We start from the raw sequence: 18,180 nt of genomic DNA, 5'->3' as shown, positions 1-18,180 counted from the left end.
TTCATTTTGGCTAAATAGTAACATTGTCAGGTAAAGTATCTGGTGTTGAGGCCAACTGAGCTGTCTGTGCTGGATATCTTCAAAAGGGTCGAGGAGCTTTAAAGGAAGGATCTGACACTCATCTGGGGGTTAAAATGTAAAGTCCAGGTATTATCTCTATGTGGATTCAAGAGGGAGGGACGCAGGTGAAGTTCAGAACGGTTCATATTTGGCAGCAGTGCAGTGCTTTTGTTCACTGTATGCTGAAGAAGAGCTCTTGTTCTGTCTTCTGGTGTCAAAAGTAAAGACTGGATTCATGGCTGTCTGTCACTGGATTCTCCTTGCATGTCTCATGCTTGTCTGTCAGACGGGTGAGATTTGGTGTTTTTGTTCCTTTCTTTGTTGTAAAAGTTTTTAGGTTGACTTCTTCAAGCATTGAATGCCATTTTTGTACTATTTGAACATTAGTGGGGGTGTTTTTCTTGTTTCAGTTTATTTGTATTTTTAGTGCTTTCGATTGTACATTGTGAATATTTCTAATGTTATTAATATTTCTATGCATAAGGTAGATCATAAGTTAAATCAGTATTTAACCTTTATTACTGTAAATAAATGAAATTAAGTCTCTTTTCTTATAAACCCATCATCGCTTCATAAGCATGACCATAGGTGCTTGAGAATACAGTATATTACTGAATTGCTTTTCTGCATTGTATATGAAATTTGTCCTTGTATAAAGGAATGCAGCTTCATATCTGACACTTGTGTATCAGAGACCTTTGACTGCGTGTGTGATTGCTAAATAGACAGACCTTTGTGACGACTTGAACAGGAAGATTTCTAAATTTCTAATTAATGTGGTTTTTATTTCTTGACCCACATGAAGCCTTAACTCAGACTAAATTGGACATGCTTACATATACTGTTCAAAAGTTGGGGGAGGGGGTGTGGGGGGGGGGGATCTTTTCGTCAACTGAGAAACCAAAGACTGTTAGACTCTTACGCATGCGTAAGAACAACCCCCCTCCTTCACAGCTCATTTCGAGGGAACGCCTCCCAAAACTCGTGCACGAGTATTGGAACACGAGTGTTTACCACCGGCATTCGCTGTGTCGTGTTAGTGGATTCATTATGTCGGACTCACCGCAGGTAACTCATAATCTGCAGTTGTTACTCCTGTCTCCTGACAAAAACATTGCATGCGGCACCTGTGGAGTGTGGAAAGTTACTGGAGCGCGCAGCCGTGCACGTCTCTCACAAGGAACGTCATGGCAGTGATTGACAAGCCAGAGAGCCAATCGTTTACGCGATGATCGCGTAAACGATTGGCTGATGTTTTTAAGGCTCTACCTCGTGCACAGATGATGTATATTAATATTATTCCTTTCAGTGCACCTAATAAATAGTCTTTTATCAGTTAGTAAAGACAGTTTCAAGTAATATTGCAAAAATGTATAAAACAAATCCTCTTTAGCACATTTAAGATGAATACATTCTCTATAACTTTCTGTTCATCACAGGATCCTGAAAAAAAAAATGCATTATGCAGCACAGCTGTATCTAACATTGATAATATGGTAATAAGAAATGTTTCTTGAGCAGCAAATCATCATATTAGAATGATTTCTGAAGGATCACGTGACACTGAAGACTAGAGTAATGATGCTGAAAACTCCGCAATAATTTACATTTTCAAATAGAAAACTTTTATATACAATTGTAATAATATTTCACAGTATTACTGTATTTTCGATTAGATAAATGCACCCTTGCTGAGCAGAAGAGACTTCTTTCAAAAACATTTAAAAAATTTCTGAACGTTAATAGCTTCGTTATTAGTGCAGCATAAACTCCCAACAAAAAAAACTGTTATGTTTTACTAAGATTTGGCTCTTTATATTTACTCGTTTAGAACTAAATCATGTGATGATGCTTTATTTGAATTACATAATTGCTAAAAGCTTTCACTGTGTCTCCATAACCGTACAGTAATAGCAATGTGATGTCGATGTTGTGGATTTTATACACACAACTGTGAAAGACCAAGTCTGTGTCTTCATCATGACTCATTTTCGGCAGCTGTCGCACTGGAGCGAGAGGACTGCAGCATCTCCACAGAAAACACATGTGATTTTGTTTGTGACCTTAAAGACTGTAGTGATGAGCAAGACTGTGGTAAGATACTGAACTTCTGTTTATTCATACCTTCTGGAATGTATTTGTGTCCCTCTTTTCATTGCATTGTTTATCGGTTGAATACCAGGTTATCGAGGACGGGAGTTTGTGTGTGATTTTGAGCACGAGGGGAAGTGTGGATGGACTGACAAGTCAATTGAAGCTGGGTACGTGTGGCAGAGACAGCAGAGAGGGAGCACGCTTCCTGACAGTGGGCCGTCCTCCGACTACACCACTGGCACTTCCACAGGTACATGACAGTTCAGATTGCCCTTCCTGCAGGAGCTGGTTATATTTATAAAGCCTTTCAACATCCAGTGATAGATCTTGTGTTAATTCAAACTTCAGTTGAACTGAATTCTGTGCCGTTTCAATTCAGATCATTGATTTTAAAAATGGAAATGCATATTTAGGAATGATTAGTTTCATTTTACACAATGCATACACTGGTAATATACAGTTAAAAATGTTTTTTTCTTCAAAATTATTATTTTTGATTAAAATTTAGAAAAAGGAATATTTACACCACTGTTCAAAAATTTGAAATTAATAAAAGAAATTAATACTTTTATTTAGTGAGGATGCATTAAATTGATTAAAAAGGACAGTAAAAAAAATTTTAATGTTACAAAAAATAAATGCTGTTCTTTTGGTCTTATATAAGAGAATACTGAAAAAATGTATCATTGTTTCCACAAACATTTAATCAGCACTGTTTTTAACATTGATAATAATAATAATAAACGTTTCTTGAGCAGCAAATCATCATATTGGAATGATTTCAGAAGGATCATGTGACACTGAGTTATGATGCTGAAAATTCAGCTTTGCCATCACAGGAATAAATTACATTTTTAAACATTAAAATATATAAGTGATTTTTACTGTATTTTTGATCAAATTAATGCGGCATTGGTGAGCATTATTAAATGATGAAATTGATCATGTTTTTGCATGTATTTTATGTATTTAATTTAAATAAATAGTCTATTGCTTGTTTAAAGGGATAGTTTACCCAAAAATGAAAATTTGATGTTTATCTGCTTACCCCCAGCGCATCCAAGATGTAGGTGACTTTGTTTCTTCAGTCGAACACAAATGATGATTTTTAACTCCAACCGTTGCCGTCTGTCAGTCAAATAATGCGAGTGGATGGGAACTTCTACTATAAGAGTAAAGAAAACTTGCATAGACAAGTCCAAATTAAACCCTGCGGCTCGTGACGACACACTGATGTCCTAAGACACGAAACGATCGGTTTGTGCGATAAACCGAACAGTATTTATATCATTTTTTTAACTCTAATACACCACTATGTCCAACTGCGTTCAGCATTCGCTTAGTGAGGTCTGACAACGGCAGTGATGTCTCGCGCATATACTTCAATGAAATGCGCTGGGGGTAAGCAGATAAACATCAAATTTTCATTTTTGGGTGAACTATCCCTTTAATTATACAAGAATTACAACTTATGTTTAAAATAGTTTTGTTTAAAAATGCTTCAGTATCAATTTTAGTTCATGAACGCAAGCATTAGGTAGCATTTTTTTTTTTTTTTTTTTTACAGTTTTTATTGATAAAGCATGTTAATTTCTAAATATAATATTATTCATTAATATTTTATACTCGTTCATAGTACATTTACTATGTACAAATATAGATGCAAATATTTGCAGGGGGGGAAAAGCATTAACAAAGGCCTGGTTTCACAGACAGAGCATTACTGGTGTGCACTTTGAGACAAAACAATGACACTGACATATCTTAAGATCACTGCAAGTTGCTTTCAGTTAAGACAACTCAAACGTACATTTTAGTCTGTGAAACCGGCAATAGATTATTAAATGCTGTAAAAGTTATTCATTGTTAGATCATGATACCTAATACATTTACTAATGTTAACGAATTGAATCTTATTGTAAAATGTTATCAAGGTTTCTCTTCGTGTAATGTTTCTGTTTTTTCAGGCTGGTTCATGGCAGTGACAGCTGTGACTTCAGATTCTCCCAGGACTGCTGTGCTTGTGTCCCCTACAATAAAACAATCATCTCCTACTTGTCGCCTTCAGCTCAGATACTTCATCTGGGACTCAGGTTCACACACAAACTATCACATTCAAATCTGCATTAAATATGGACTAATCAACCAGAAGAGTAGAACTAAATGGAGATTACTCAGAGGAAAAGGACATTTGTGAATTCACTGTGTGTGTGTGTGTGTGTGTGTGTGTGTGTGTGTGTGTGTGTGTGTGTGTGTGTGTGTGTTAGGTCACACAGGGCTGGGTGACACACCTCTGTGGGGGTCAGTGTGGCAAACTGACGGCGAGGAAGCTGTGGTTTGGAGGCCAGAGAACTCCAGTGTCCGAGGCTGGAGGGAGGCCACCATCTATCTGGGCCTTATCCCGAGCGCTTTCCATATAAAGCTTCATTCCACACGCAGTGAAGGGAAGCAGGGAGATGTGTCAATCGATCAGATGGAATTTCTAGATTGTGCCCTGCCAGGTAAGAAGAAATGGAAAAAGGTTCAATTAATTCACATAATATTTTTTTACATTTACACAAGAAAAGCTGGAATAACAATATTTTTATTTATTTTATTTTATTTTATTTTATTTTATTTTATTTTATTTTATTTTATTTTAAAGCCCCAAGAAGCCACGGTTTACAGTGAATTTACAACAGCTAAGGGCAGTTATTAGGCACGATGCAGAGTGGAAATGCACATTTCTAAATATGCATTTCCATTTTAAAAAATGGGAAAATCCTATTTGAGCATAAGAGGCTTCTTTCTAAAACATTTTAAAATCTTTTGAATGGTAGTGTATATTTTTAGTGACGTAATTGGCCAGAATTTTTTGCATATTATTTTATTGAGGTGGCAACAGTGGCCATCCAGGCTCCTTTATTTTATTTTATTTTATTTTATTTTATTTTATTTTATTTTATTTTATTTTATTTTATTTTATTTTATTTTATTTTATTTTATTTTATTTTATTTTATTTTATTTTATTTTATTTTATTTTATTTTATTTTATTTTATTTTATTGATAAATTCATTGCTTTTAAAATCCACTTTACTTAAAAAAAGAGTGCCCTCTCACTCACAAATGAGCCTGGTGTTTCTGGGGTCCACTCTTTAGAGTGATAAGGATGTTTAATTTCTCTCTATCTTTCAGTTCCCCCTGAAAGTGGAACATGCGGTCCTGGTTATGTGAAGTGTAAGCGGGAGGGATGTGTGGAGGACTATAAAGTGTGTGACGGCACGGATGACTGTGGTGATGGAACGGATGAAGAGAACTGTGGTGAGAAACCATAAATCTAGTGAGAGAAATCAGTGATGTATTGATGATTCATTCAATTAATTTAGTCTTTAGTGCATTTAATTCTTGTGTTAGATCGCCCACTGCTGGTCTGGAGTCATAATCACTGATTATGTTTGTTATGTTGGTGTGTATACTTTCTTATGAACAGAGCAGAACATGAGCTGTAGCTTTGAGGATGGTCTTTGTGGATGGGACATAAGGACGCCATCACCTCTGAAATGGACAAGGACCAATCAGATGAATATATCACTTTCCGAGCCTCTTAAAGGACCTGGTAGAGACCACTCTTCTAATACGATGAAAGGTATGTGTGGGCCAATCTGAGTAGGGTTATTGTAGTTTCATATTTTTCATTCATTATTATTTATTTATTTTAGTTTTTTATTTCTATTTCGTCTAGTTGTATTTCAATGTTTAATGCAGGTGGGTTATAATGGTTTCAGGTTTTAATATGTCACGTACAATACTGTTGAAATTAATACTTTTATTTAGCAAGAATGTATTAAAGTGATCAGGTGTGACAGAAAAGGCAATTATAATGTTACAAAAGATTTCTGTTTCCAATAAATGCTTTTCTTTTGAATTTTATATTCAACAAAGAATTCTGTATCACAGTTTCCACAAAATGTTAAGCTGCACAACTGTTTTCAATATTTTTAATAATAAGAAATGTTTCCTGAGCACCAAATCAGCATATTAGAATGATTTCAGAAGGATCATGTGACACTGAAGACTGGGGCAATGATGCTGAAAATTCAGCTTTGCCATTACAAGAATAAATTTTAAATCATAATAATATTTCACAATATTTTACTGTATTTTTGATCAAATAAATGCAGCCTTGGTGAACATAATAGAGTTTTTTCAAAACATTAAAACATCTTACCAACCCCAAACATTTGAATGATAGTGTATCAAAAACTTTTATTTTATTTTATTTTTATTTTACTTCAGTCAGTTTTAGAGTCATGGAAATGTATTTTAAAATTTATTTTATTTAGTTTTTTTAGTATTTAGTATTTTTTTAGTACTTCCCTAGTTATGTTTTAATTTTTATTGCTGTTTACGAAAATGTTTTCATTTTGGTTTTTATTTAAGATAACACTGACATGTGCACTGAAGTCTTAAAATAAGCATCAATAATTAATTACTCTTCAGGACATTTCTTGTATGTAACCAAGCCGGACATCCTGAGGAGTGATTGGACGTCTTTTCAAAGCCCTCCCCTTGCACCAACCAATGACACGCATCCTTGTCGGGTAAGTATATACTACCACATGCTTATTATAAGATGCAGTAACTTGAAATAAAAGGCACTCGTTTTATCAGGATTGTAACTACATAAGGAGGATTAGGGGGTGTCTGAATGTCTACAGTGGTTATGGCATTACATTTTACACCCATTACACCCATGTTCATTATTACAGATGATAATGTACACACATCAGTTTGGCCGAGTGTCTGGTGGACTGTCTGTGTTGGTGGCCGGAGAGCAGATTTATCCTGTGTGGGAACGTGGAGGTGCTCTCGGGGACTTGTGGGTAAAGGCTGAGGTGGAGTTTGTCGTCAATACCACGTTTCAGGTGCGTGAACTCATTGCTCCTCTGACATCATCACTCTGATCACAGAAGTTTTCTATTTTTTTTTTTATTGCACTGCAGTCATAAAAGCTGTCTGATGTATTGAACTTTCCCCAATCAGATACTATTTGTTGCTGCCATTCGAGACCATGCTTACGGAGGGATCGCTATTGATGATATTGTGTTGTCCCCTGAGTGCGTCTTATCCAATGGTACTCTCTGATTTTATGCTTGCCTACGTCAATTATAGACCACAACTCTCCGTTTGACTACATATTTGTCTGTAACTTAAAAAACAATTCAATAAAGTGTCTTTCTCTTTCATTTCCTTGCATACAGAATCAATGCCCACTCCACAATTTCCAAAGCCTCCCGCTGACCCATGCATCAAGGACAGTCTGAAAATCTGTGACTTTCATCAGGACTGTCCTGCTGGAGAAGATGAAGCTCAGTGTGGTGAGTACCACCTATACAAACATGTATATGATACAAATATGTATCTTAATCACACATTGGGGGTCTATGTTAATGTTGTGTACATAGGGGACTTCTCATATGAGATGGGAAGCTCTGGCTGGACAGACACCAGTATAGGGAGCCAGGCCTGGGAGATAAAAGTGGAGTATAATGACACCATCATCCAAGGTTAAAAAAAAGGTTTTTATTTATGATGGAGTTAGGAAAATGCTTGATAATTTGCTTTAATTTGTGTATGTGTGTGTCATTAGAGGAGTTCCTGTTTGTGACTGGTGCTCCCGGGCAGCAGTTAAGTGAAGCCCAAACTCGTACCCCTCTATTGGGTCCATCGGGTCCAGCGTGCACCCTTCAGTTCTCCTACAGTCTCGTTGGCAGTAACCCACACATTGGTACAACATCAGCTGTAATACACTTGTCTCCCCTCTGTTAGTCAGTGTGATGTTAGACTATAGATTCTCTTCGTCTCTCTGCAGGTGATCTGGCAGTGTATGTTGTAGACAGTGTGTTAGGGACTCATCCTGTGCTGTGGGAGTTTGCTGGAAGGACCAATGAGACATCAGGGACATGGCTAAAAGAGGAAGTCTATGTTGGAGCAAGAGATAATCGTTTTCAGGTAGACGATCTATCTATCTGTCTGTTTGTCATATATCTTATCATCTATCTCTTTGTTATTTTGTCTGTTTGTCTGTCTATCTATCTATTGTCTTTCTCAGTTAGAGTTCAGGGCCCGTGCTGAAGAGCTCTCCCCAAGTACCCAGATTGCAGTGAAGGATGTGTACTTTGTTTACTGTTCTCCTATGTTTATCCCCTCTGGTGGTGAGTGGATATGAATAATCAACATTATTTTACATGCTTCATTTTCATTGTCTTTAAAGGATTGATTTGCCCAAAAATGAAAATTCTGTCATTAATTACTCACCCTCATGTCGTTTCACACCCGTAAGACCTTTGTTTGAACACAAATTAAGATATTTTTGATAAAATCCGATGGCTCAGTGAGGCCTCCATTGACAGCAAGACAATTAACAATTTTATTGCCCAGAAAGCTACTAAAGACGTATTTAAAACTGTTCATGTGAGTACAGTGGTTCAACCTTAATGTTATGAAGCGACGAGAATAATTTTTGTGCGCCAAAAAAACGAAATAACGACTACTCAACAATATCTAGTGATGGGCGATTTCAAAACACTGCTTCATGAAGTTTCGAAGCTTTACGAATCAGTGGATCGGAGCGCGTATCAAACTGAAAGTCATGTGAATTTCAGTAAACGAGGCTTCATTGCATCATAAGTGTTTCGAAATTTCAATAGTTCACCACTGGGGGGCGTGACTTTGGCAGTTTGATACGCGTGCTCCGAACCACTGATTCGAAACAAAAGATTCGTAAAGCTTTGAAGCAAGAAGCAGTTTTTTTAAATCGCCCATCACTAGATATTGTTGAATAAAGTCGTGAGGGTTTTTTTTTTTTTTTTTGGCACATAAAAAGTATGCTCGTCGCTTCATAACATTAAGGTTAAACCACTGTAGTCACATGACCTGTTTTAAATACATCTTTAGTAGCTTTCTGGGCATCTGAAAGTGTTAATTATCTTGCTGGCAATGGAGGCCTCACTGAGCCATCGGATTTCATCAAAAATATCTTAATTTGTGTTCCAAAGATGAACGAAGGTCTTACGGGTGTGAAACGACATGAGGGTGAGTAATTAATGACAGAATTTTCATTTTTGGGTGAACTAACCCTTTAAATGTTTTTTTTTAATTCCCTCTTGGCATCATCATCTCTTGTTTTCCCTCTAACAGATGTATCATGTAATTTTGAGGTAAATTTGTGCGGGTGGTACCAGGACCAAACAGATAATTATGACTGGAAGCTTCATAGTGGAATGGACCACACTGTCCATGTTGGTCAGGATACTTTTGATGTAGTTTCATTTTGAGTGAATTATATTTGATTATGTTATTATATCATCATCACAAAAACATCTTTCCTCACTTATCTCTCTCTTTCTCAGGTAGGAGTCTGGTGGTGGATATGTGGGACACTTCACTGCGAGGTCTTTCCGGACGCCTCCTCTCAGTCAGACAGCAAAGTAACACCGAGTACTGTCTGTCCTTCTTCTACAAACTCTATGGGCCAAACACAGGTGGATCTGAACACCTTATTCCCAGCTTCATAGAATATGAGTTTCTCAGCCATTTTCAGTGAACAGCTTGTGCTGAAAAACTGACTCAAACTTTACACTTTGTTATAATTTCTTTGTTTAATCATTCATGTTCTCTATCCAAGGCGCTCTCAGTGTAAAGCTGCTATTTGCTGATGACTCAGAAGAGCTGTTGTGGATGCGCAGCGGTGCCCATGGTAACGTCTGGCATGAGGGCCATTGCCCCGTGCCTCCTCAGCTCTCTGCTTTCCAGGTGCACACAAAAGTTGTTTACATGACTAAAGCATAATTGTCAGCAAAACACATAATGACTCTCTAAATGGCCACATATATTTGCTTAGAAGATTATTAGTGAATAAACTTGTTCTATTAACTCTTTTCTGACTGAAAATTCTGATGTTTAACATTTTTATTTTTAAAAAGAATTGCTTTAATCTTTATTTAATTTTCTTATCCTCTTCGTTTTTCATTCACTCTTCTTGCTTATGTAGCTGGTGTTTGAGGCAACCCGCTCTGGTTTTGATGGTCAGCTGGCTTTAGATGATGTGGCATTTGTGACGGGACCATGTACTTTGCCCTCTATGTGCTCATTTGAGAGTCAGACTTGTGGCTATACCAGTTCTGGAAGAGCCAGGTGGACACACCGGAGCTGGGCATTAGACAAATCTGGACCCGAGACTGACCACAGCCTGGGAACAGAAAAGGGTGAGGGAAATTTGAAAATGAAAGTAAATTGGGGAGAATTCACTATACCGTTGCAGCGGCAGTGTTAGCGATCTTGCGTAACCTGTTTAAGATATACAGGTGCTGGTCATATAATTAGAATATCTTCAAAAAGTTCATTTTTTATTGTAAATTATTTTAAAAAATGAATCTTTCATTTATACTAGATTCCCTACATGTAAAGTAAAACATTTCAAAAGTTTTTTTTTTTTTAATTTGTTGATTATAGCATACAGCTAATGAAAGTCCAAAATCCAGTATCTCAAAATATTAGAATATTTACATTTGAGTTTCATTAGATGACCATCCCTACAGTATAAATTACGGGTATCTCTTGTTCTTTGAAACCACACTAATGGGGAAGACTGCTGACTTGGCAATGGTCCAGGAGACAATCATTGACACCCTCCACAAAGAGAGTAAGTCACAGGAGTTCATTACTGAATGGGGTGGCTGTTTACAGAGTGAAATTTCAAAGCATATTAAATGCAAAGTTGACTGGAAGGAAGAAATTGGGTAGGCAAAGGTGCACAAGCAACAGGGATGACCACAAGCTTGAGAATACTGTCAAGTAAAGCCGATTCAAACACTTTGGAGAGCTTCACAATGAGTCAAATGAAGCCGGAGTCAGCGCATCAAGAGCCACCACACTTAGACATCTTCAGGAAAAGGACTACCAAGCCACTTCTGAAACAGAAACAACGTCAGAAGCATCTTACCTGGGCTAAGGAGAAAAAGAACTGGACAGTGAACAGTGGTCGAAAGTCCTCTTTTCAGATAAAAGTCAATTTTGCATTTCATGTTGAAATCATGGTCCCAGAGTCTAAAGGAAGACTGGAGAGGCACAGAATCCAAGCTGCTTGAAGTCTTGTGTGAAGTTTCTGAAGTTAGTAATGATTTGGGGGGGCCGTGACATCTGCTGGTGTTGGTCCATTGTGTTTTATCAAGTGCAAAGTCAATGCAGCCATCTACCATGAGATTTTGGAGCACTTTATGCTTCCATCTGCTGACAAGCTTTATGGAGATGCTGATTTCCTTTTCCAGCAGGACTTTAGCACCTGCCCACAGTGCAAAAACCACTTCCAAGTGGTTTGCTGACCATGATATTACTGTGTTTTATTGGCCAGCCAACATGCCTGACCCCTGAATCTATGGGATATTTTCAAGAGAAAGATGAGAAACAGTCGATCCAACTATATACAGATGATCTGAAGGCTCAGTAGTGCCTCAGCAGTGCCACAGGCTGATCACTTCCATGCCACACTTCACTGATGCTGTAATTTGTGCTAGGAGCACAAATATGTGCTGTAATATGTGCTGCCGACCAAGTATTGAGTGTACAAATGAACATACTTTAAAGAACTTGAACTTTTCTGTTTTGAAAATCCATTTTTTGATTGATCTTAGGAAATATTCTAATATTTTGAGATACTGGATTTTGGACTTTCATGAGCTGTACGCTCTAATCATCAAAATTTAAAAAAAAAAAAACTTTTGAAATGTTTTACTTTACATGTAGGGAATCTAGAATATATGAAAGTTTCATTTTAAAAATAATTTACAATAAAAAAATTAACTTTTTCACGATATTCTAATTATATGACCAGCACCTGTAGATTACTAGCTATGTTTTCCATTTTATTTTAGCTGGATTAATTGAAATGAATGATATATAGAATGTTGTGACTAGGGTTCTACATGCTGGCCGACAGCAGTGTAGATGTCCTTCCCCAGGGTAGTGTGACCACCTTGACCTCCCCTGTGCGCAGAGGTTTGACTCACACAGAATGTGTACAGTTCTGGTACCACACAGGAGGAGACAATCCAGGTAAGAAAACATTATCTCATATGTGTTTGCACACCTATTAATTTTCAAGTAAATACCGTATGTTTATCCTCACACAGGCACACTGAATGTTTATGTGAAGCCATCTGAGGGAGACAGGATACAGTTATTCTCCAGCAGTGTGAGGCAGGGACATGCCTGGCAACATGGCCAGGGGAACGTCAGCTTGCATGGGGACTGGCAGGTAAGTGATCTTCTGCCTTAGCTTGTTATGTAAATGAATTACACCTTCTTTGTTAGCTTGTTATGCTTAATGAATGGTCTTGGTGTGAGTTTGACTGTGTGTAAAGGTTTTATGCATCTTTGTGTTTCAGTTGCAGTTTGAGGTGAAGGGTGAAGGAGGCATATTCAGTTTTATTGCCATTGATGACATCACCTACTCGACCCACAGCTGCCCCACAACAGGTTTGAAATAAAACCAAAGTCAACAAAAAATCCTCATTTAATTTTTACAATACTCATTACTGTTCTAATGTGAAAGAATCGGTGCACAATATTCCAAAATGAAAAAATAAAAATGGCCCTGAATACTCTGGCCCTGAAACAACTTTCCGCATACCTTCCCCTTCACACACCTGTCATCTAAACCACTTTTCATGATCCAGTTTCTTCCTGATGGATAAAATAAAGTCCCGTCCTACTTTTTTTTTCCCTTTTTCTTGTTGAATATTGAAAATAAATTGGGCTTTCAACATTTTTGTTATATATATATACAGGGAGTCGAATTATTACAAGTTGATTTTCTGATCATTTTTTTCCCAGCACATTTTACCAATTCCAATCCACATCAATCTTAATAACTACTATTAATATTGTTTTTAATCATTTATAAGTGATATATAATTGTTCATGAAGGCTGGAAATGAAAAACTTATATTCAGGTGTGCAGAATTATTAGCAAGTTTACAGGAAATGAGCCAAAAAAGAAAACCAAAGTCAAAAATTATTAAATACTCATGAGAAACAATACTAATGCAATCTAGAAATTGCAAAGTTAAAGCATGACCAAGGGACAGCAAAATTATTGGGTCAGCGGGGTCAGACAAAAACAGGTGGAAAAGAAAAGACACATTTACAAAATAATTAAGAATTATGTGTGAAACTCAGGAATTACTCCAGCGCCACCATTTTCCAGAACTGCAACCTACCTGGAGTCCAGAGTGCAAGTCTCAGGATCTCAGAGACTTAGGTGCTAAAGAATCCTAAAAAAATGACCCGCACTTATAAGAATCACAAGCTGAAGTGTTATAAAATACATGAAACTGGGTTTTTATAGGCCTTATAAACCGAAGCTTGAAGTGACTCCTAATCCTCTTGTAACTGTTTGGAATTTATCTTCCAGAATCTGGCAGTAAGTTTTGGAAGATCATTTTTAGTCCATCTCTGCAAGACAGACATTTCAGGATAAGAGATGGACTAAAAGTGAACTCAAACACCTTACTGCCAGATTCTGGATAAATTCTTCAAACAGTGGTACAAGAGGATGTGGTGCTTCCATCGGAGCTGTCTGTCTATAAGCCCTATTAAAACCCAGTCTTCATGTATTTTATAACACTTCAGCTTGTGATTCTTATCAAGTGCAGGTCATTTTTTAGGATTCTTTAGCTAACCTAAGTCTCTGAGATCCTAACACCTTGCACTTCTGGAGATCAGGTAGGTTGCAGCTCTGGAAAATTGGCGCTGGAGACTAAAGGGTTCCTGATGGATAATGTGTCTTTTCTTTTCCACCTGTTTTTGTCTGATAAAGTCCCGTCCTACTTTTTTTTTCCTTTTTTCTTGTTGAATATTGAAAATAAATTGGGCTTTCAACATTTTTGTTATATATATATATATATATATATATATATATATATATATATATACATATATATATATATATATATATATATACACATACACACACACACATATATACTACAGTTTAAAGTTTGGGGTCGGTAATGTTTTTTTAATATTTTTGAAAGAGGTCTCTTTTGTTCACTAAAGCTGCATTTATTTAATAAAAAATACAGTAAAAAAGTAATATTGTGAAACAGTATTATGATTTAAAATAACCTTTTTTCTAATTTAATATATTCTGTGATGTCAAAGCTGAATTTTCAGCATCATTACTCAAGTCTTCAGTGTCACATGATCTTTCAGAAATCATTCAAATATTTTGATTTGCTACTTGAGAAACCTTTCTTTTTATTATCAGTATTGAAAATGGTTTTGCTCATAATTATATTTGTGTGGGTATTATTTGATCAATAGAAAGTTCAAAAGAACAGCATTTACTTGAAATAGAAATCTTTGTAACATTATAAATGTCTTTATTGTCACTTTTGATCAATTTGATGCGTTCTTATTGAATTAAAAAAAAAAAATCTTACTGACCCCAAACATTTGAGCAATAGTTTATATATAATCTTTATTAATAATAAATAAATACATGTAACTGTATAAATATATATAATTGTTCATTATATATATATATATATATATATATATATATATATATATATATATATATATATATATATTTTTTTTTTTTTTTTTTTTTTTTTTATATATGTATTATCTTTTATATTATGTATTGTCGTTGTTGTTGTTATTATTACAAGATCTATAAAATAGCTTAGATTGATCCTCTTCTTTCATGATGGTTGTTTGGTTATTTGTGTTTGTGTGTGCATTTCAGATGGTGTCTGTGATTTCGAGAAAGGTTTGTGTGGTTGGTCCAACACTCAGAACCCATCTGTAGACTGGTTAGACTGGGACCTGACCAGTGCACAAGCAGAGATGTTCTACAGCACACCACCATATGACCACACACTGCACACAGAAGAAGGTGATTTATGCGATTTACACTCAAAATAAACAATGTTTGGAGCTAAGCAGAGAATGTAAATAGAATGTAAGTCCTCATTGTCACCAGTTCATTTATTTAGTCTCCTTTTATGACTCTAGGACACTTCCTGGTCCTTCCCAACTCCCAGCGGGACACCGCTACCCAGAATGCCTGGCTCCTGAGCCCTCACCTGGCACCAACCAAAGGAACCTGCCTGAGCTTCTGGGTTTATCAGCCAACCATATGTATGCCATATCATCAAATGTTTAGTTTTAGTTGTTTATTACCTCAGTTATTTAGTCTTTGATAAGCCTAAATTCGTATGTCAGTGACATACACTACCGCTCTTTTTTAAGGAAATTAATACTTTCATTTAGTAAGGGCACATTAAATTGATCAAAAGTGACAATAAAGACATTTATAATGTCACAGAAGATTTTTATTTAAAATAAATGCTGTTCTTTTGACTTTCTGTTTACTTAAAACTAGCATCCAGCTATTACATATCCTGTAAAATGCACTGTAAGTTGCTTTTTATTAATAAAAAAATTATAATAATCATTTATATTGCTTTCTTCTGAAGATGACAGCAAACTCACAGTGTGGAGGCTGTCTGAAAAATCCAGACAAGAATTTCTGACGCTGCATGAGGGAGGTGGAAACTGGGATTACTTTAGTGTCAATATCACGTCAGAAACCGAGTACCAGGTGACCAAACTCTACTTTATTCTCTGTTCTTATTGGTTCTGCATGAATTTAAGTGTGATTTTACTGATTGTGTGTGATTTAATGGGAGGCAGATTGTACTAGAAGGATTTAAAGGAGAGAAGGGTGTTCTTGCCCTGGATGACATACGGTACACGATTGGGGTGAACTGTGCTGGGCAGACGACTGACAAAAGTAAGAGTTCTTCTACTAGCAAGAATTGTTCAAACTTTGTTTTTACCTTAGTGTCATTCAGATTCTTTATGTATTCTTGTTACTGTTATACATTTAATTATGTGTGAATTGGAAAGAAATATATGTGAATGACATCTTTATATTTTCAGCCCCATCATCATCTAACAACACAGGAACCATTGTGGCCTCTGTTGTATTCGTCATTCTCCTCTTATTGATTCTCGCTGCCTTGCTGGTGTTCTACCTGAGGACTAAACCGAAGGCCAATGCCTCAATACGGGCCTCAAGCGTATCTCATATAAGCTGCACTGGCTTTGGCAATGAACTGTATGATGCTGTAAGTTTCTTGGCTGTACATGTTTGTGTTTTGTGTAAAAGCTTTAACCTTAAAGGGATAGTCCACCAACAAAATTAAAATTCAGACATTATTTGCTATGTAAGCTTGTTTCTGCTACTAAAACTTTTTGTCTCACACAGATATAAAATGTAAAAAAAAAAAAAAAATTGTAATTGCATGGGAAAGAACAACCGGTAAATTCTTCAAAATTTCACGTTTTGTATTCCACAGATGAAAGACAGTCATATTGGTTAACTGTAATCTTTAATAATCTAAACTGTGATGTAATATTTAAATCTCTTTTTGTGTGTTTGCTTGTTACAGGAACGTCTGGAGGAGGTGCATGAGAATACAGGGCCGTAGGACGTTTTTGTGGTGACTGCGCCACAAACTGGCAGCCTTCAAGCAAAACAGTCGACATCACAGCAGGAGAACTGCTTGTGTCGCCATGGCAGGACTAGCCCGGTCATAACACATGCAAAAACACACCCAACATGCCAAAGCTAATGCTAACCAAAAGATACAGGGTTGTCTTTACTATAAGTGAAATATTGGGGTGAAATAATCCAGAAATCTGCTTCTTACAATTACTAATTTCACTCAGCTGTTGATATAGACTATATGCTGTAACAGGATCAAATTTACAAGTAGTCCAATACAATATAATTTAATATATGATACAATAAACAGAACAGCAAAGAAGAGATGTTAAAAAGCAAATGTTTTTGTGGTTTAAGTGGTTTGGGTTCATCATGGCCATCAGTGAGAAAGATCTAGCCTGTGGATAGGCTTTCACTTAATGGATTCTCTCTATTGCAGAAAAACAGAGGTTCCAAAATAATGCACTACATTTTTAGGGGTACAATGCACAGTTTTGGTTATGGTAGAGGTCAATTGTGAGCTAAATTAACCATTTGAGGTCTCTTTTGTAATGATAAGAGGGATTTTAAAATGAAAAGACAATTAAGTATAATTTTTTATAAATTAAATTGTATGTTGTATTCACATTTTGCATATTTTAAAATGTAAAATTATATTATTTATTTTAAAAAGTGTCATGCAATTAAAAGAAATATTATTAAACTCATCTTAATTTCATAATTGTTTATTTCAATCTGTGTCTGTATATGTATGTATGACTACCTTAAAAATATTTACAGTTCATTTATTCATAAGGTTTTTAGTACACTGATTGTCTTCTACTCTTCTGTCTGATTGTCTTATGTACTACAAAAAATATATTTATATTATATTTCAAAAAATTATATATTAATAAAATAAGTACTGGATTTTGTACGCATTAAAGGGTTAGTTCACCCAAAAATTCTGTCATTTATTACTTACCCTCATGCCGTTCCAGACCCGTAAGACCTTCGTTAATCTTCAGAACACAAATTTAGATATTTTAGTTGAAATCCGATGGCTCCGTGAGGCTTCCATAGGAAGCAATGACATTTCCTCTCAAGATCCATAAAGGTACTAAAAACATATTTAAATCGGTTCATGTGAGTACAGTGGTTCAATATTAATATTATAAAGCGACGAGAATATTTTTGGTGTGCCAAAAAAAAACAAAATAACGACTTATTTAGTGATGGCCGATTTCAAAACACTGCTTCAGGAAGCATCGGAGCACAAATGAATCAGTGTATCGAATCTTCTGTTCGGAGCGCCAAAGTCACGTGATTTCAGCCGTTGGCAGTTTGACACGCTATCCGAATCATGATTCGATACACTGATTCATTTGTGCTCCGATGCTTCATGAAGCAGTGTTTTGAAATCGGCCATCACTAAATAAGTTGTTATTTTGTTTTTTTTTCTTTTTTGTTTTTTTTGGCACATCAAAA

General features: G+C 36.0%; 1 protein-coding gene across 1 annotated transcript; it reads left to right on the top strand.

The window, feature by feature from the left end:
- Nucleotides 1–17: 17 nt before the first annotated feature.
- On the top strand, nt 18–17,420 carry mamdc4 (MAM domain containing 4). The gene is made up of 28 exons (XM_048165918.1): nt 18–350; nt 2,059–2,154; nt 2,243–2,404; nt 4,122–4,247; nt 4,422–4,655; nt 5,331–5,456; nt 5,626–5,781; nt 6,636–6,736; nt 6,905–7,060; nt 7,179–7,269; nt 7,397–7,513; nt 7,601–7,702; nt 7,786–7,923; nt 8,008–8,147; nt 8,248–8,350; nt 9,336–9,440; nt 9,548–9,679; nt 9,823–9,950; nt 10,189–10,402; nt 12,111–12,248; nt 12,326–12,450; nt 12,581–12,671; nt 14,947–15,096; nt 15,216–15,341; nt 15,680–15,804; nt 15,897–15,996; nt 16,146–16,333; nt 16,658–17,420. The coding sequence occupies exons 1-28, from the start codon at nt 296–298 to the stop codon at nt 16,694–16,696; spliced, it is 3,564 nt and encodes a 1,187-aa protein (XP_048021875.1). The 5' UTR covers nt 18–295; the 3' UTR covers nt 16,697–17,420.
- The last annotated feature ends 760 nt before the right edge of the window (nt 17,421–18,180 follow it).

The sequence above is a fragment of the Megalobrama amblycephala genome, linkage group LG18, assembly GCF_018812025.1.
Source record: "Megalobrama amblycephala isolate DHTTF-2021 linkage group LG18, ASM1881202v1, whole genome shotgun sequence".
NCBI classification, from domain to species: Eukaryota; Metazoa; Chordata; class Actinopteri; order Cypriniformes; family Xenocyprididae; genus Megalobrama; species Megalobrama amblycephala.
Note: the sequence above shows the minus strand (reverse complement) of the source record. Positions and strands in the feature narration are given on the sequence as shown.

What these genes read in the sequence shown, in the direction of transcription:
- mamdc4 (XM_048165918.1), top strand. Translation starts at nt 296, where the DNA reads ATGGCTGTCTGTCACTGGATTCTCCTTGCATGTCTCATGCTTGTCTGT. An exon ending in TATGTTTATCCCCTCTGGTG is followed by an intron (nt 8,351 to 9,335) that starts GTGAGTGGATAT and finishes TCCCTCTAACAG; the next exon opens with ATGTATCATGTAATTTTGAG. An exon ending in CAGCCTGGGAACAGAAAAGG is followed by an intron (nt 10,403 to 12,110) that starts GTGAGGGAAATT and finishes TGTTGTGACTAG; the next exon opens with GGTTCTACATGCTGGCCGAC.